General features: G+C 62.3%; 1 protein-coding gene across 4 annotated transcripts in view; it reads right to left on the minus strand.

Annotated features, from left to right (window-relative positions):
* Positions 1-1,620, minus strand: part of FERMT2 (fermitin family member 2) — a 37,502-nt gene extending 35,882 nt beyond the window's left edge. Inside the window, exon 1 of one of the 4 annotated variants that reach the window (XM_021401997.1) lies at positions 413-1,620. In XM_021401997.1, coding sequence (XP_021257672.1) covers positions 413-586 — 174 coding nt within the window. In that variant the 5' untranslated portion in view covers positions 587-1,620. The remainder of the gene's footprint in view (positions 1-412) is intronic. The other 3 variants (XM_021401998.1, XM_021401999.1, XM_021402000.1) reach the window with 3 other exon arrangements.

Raw genomic sequence — 1,667 nt, forward strand, 5'->3', positions numbered from 1 at the left:
GGGGAGGGCAGGGATGGGATGGGAGGAGGAGGAGGAGGGACGAAGGAGGAGGAGGGGGATAATTAAAGGAAAAACGACCGCCGGGCCCCTTGGCCTTTTATGGAAAAGAAGGACTGAGCGCAGCGGGGGCTGCTCCAACATCCGGGACTCGGCACGGCACGGCACGGCTCGGAGCAGCGTGGCTCGGCTCGGCTCGGCTCGGCTCGGCTCGGAGCGGCCCCCGTCGGGCAGCGCAGCCCCGTGCGGTGCCCGGGAGGCTGCGGCCGAGAGGAGGCCCCGGAGAGCGGCTCCGCTGGGGCCGGAGGAGCGCGTGGGGCTTTCCGAGCCGGCCCGTGCTTCCAGCCGCGCTGCTGGTAGCGGTGGGATGTGTTCATCCTGTCCCGCTGGCAAAACACAAAGAGAAAAGCCTCACCTTGGCGTCGTGGTTCATGGAGCCCAGGCCGGGCGACGCGCTGCCACCCTCCATCCCGACCGCCCGAGAGCTTAGGAAATAGGAACTGGCTGAACCAAGAGCCTGAACCGGCACAAATACCGAGAAAAAAACCCCTATTATCCGCTTCCTGCAGCTCTCCACCCAGTGATACATTCGTCCCGCCAAGGCAACCCGGCTTCCTGACAATCCGTCATGTGTGGAGGGAGCGGGACGGTGGGCAGGATGTGGCCGGCAATGGCAGCGCGTCCATTGGAAGCCATCCCCTTGCCCATGGCATTGGGGACCTCACAGTCCTCGGCTTCCCTTGTGCCCATCCTATGACTCTGGAGATGGAAAATTGGCAGGGGAACAAAAACCACATGGTGGGGATGATGGGGTCTCACCGCTTCTTCCCCTTTGCTGTTATAATGGGATCCCCTTTCCTGTAAGCATTAAGGTTGAGCGCACAAAGCGTGGAGGATTCAGGCTAACGTGGCTAATGGTTGGACTGGGTGATCTTGCAGGTCTTTTCCAACATGAATCCAACCCCAGTCCTCCCTGGGCCTCACTCCTGGCCAGCAGAACCCCATTTCTGCCCCCGAGCCTGGGAGCTGGACCCCAACTTGCAGGGTTCCAACAGGGGAACACCAGCCCGTAACAGCAGAGCTCTCCCAGATCCTATCTTGGTATTGCTCCAGCGCCAAACAATAGGGCAGTACACAGAAAGGGTTACTCTGCGCTCCAGCCTTTTGGCCGAGCTTCCCAGCTGATGCAATGCGTCACGGCCCCGCTGCAGCCGCGTTGTGTCACTACAGCTGACTGCCGCTGCCTTCTCCTGCCCTGAGCACCCCTTGCCCTCTCCGTTGCCCTGCTCTTGGGGCATTGGTGGCCGGCGGACACCGTCCCCGTGGTCCCCGTCCCACGCCGTGGGTGTGCGCGGAGGCGGGCGGCCGCATCACCAATGCGCTGCCGAGCTTGGAGGCAAGGTCAAAAATGCACGGTGCGGGCTCATGCGTCAGAAGCAGCCAAGCATCCCCGGCTCTTCCCACTGTTGGCGAGAGCTGTGCGCTCCCTCCACGCAGCCATAGCCAAATAAGGTGCCGGAGAGCACGGCCGCTTCCATCGGGGACGGAGGTGATGCCCACCAGACCTGCTGCCGAAACCGCCGTGCCTTTCCCATGAAACAAACTCAACGGAGATCGGGATGAAGTTGCCTTCGTTAAACCCATTTTGCCTTCTCCTCTTCCGCCCGCCC

Source organism: Numida meleagris, chromosome 6 (genome assembly GCF_002078875.1).
Source record: "Numida meleagris isolate 19003 breed g44 Domestic line chromosome 6, NumMel1.0, whole genome shotgun sequence".
In the NCBI taxonomy this organism is placed as follows: domain Eukaryota; kingdom Metazoa; phylum Chordata; class Aves; order Galliformes; family Numididae; genus Numida; species Numida meleagris.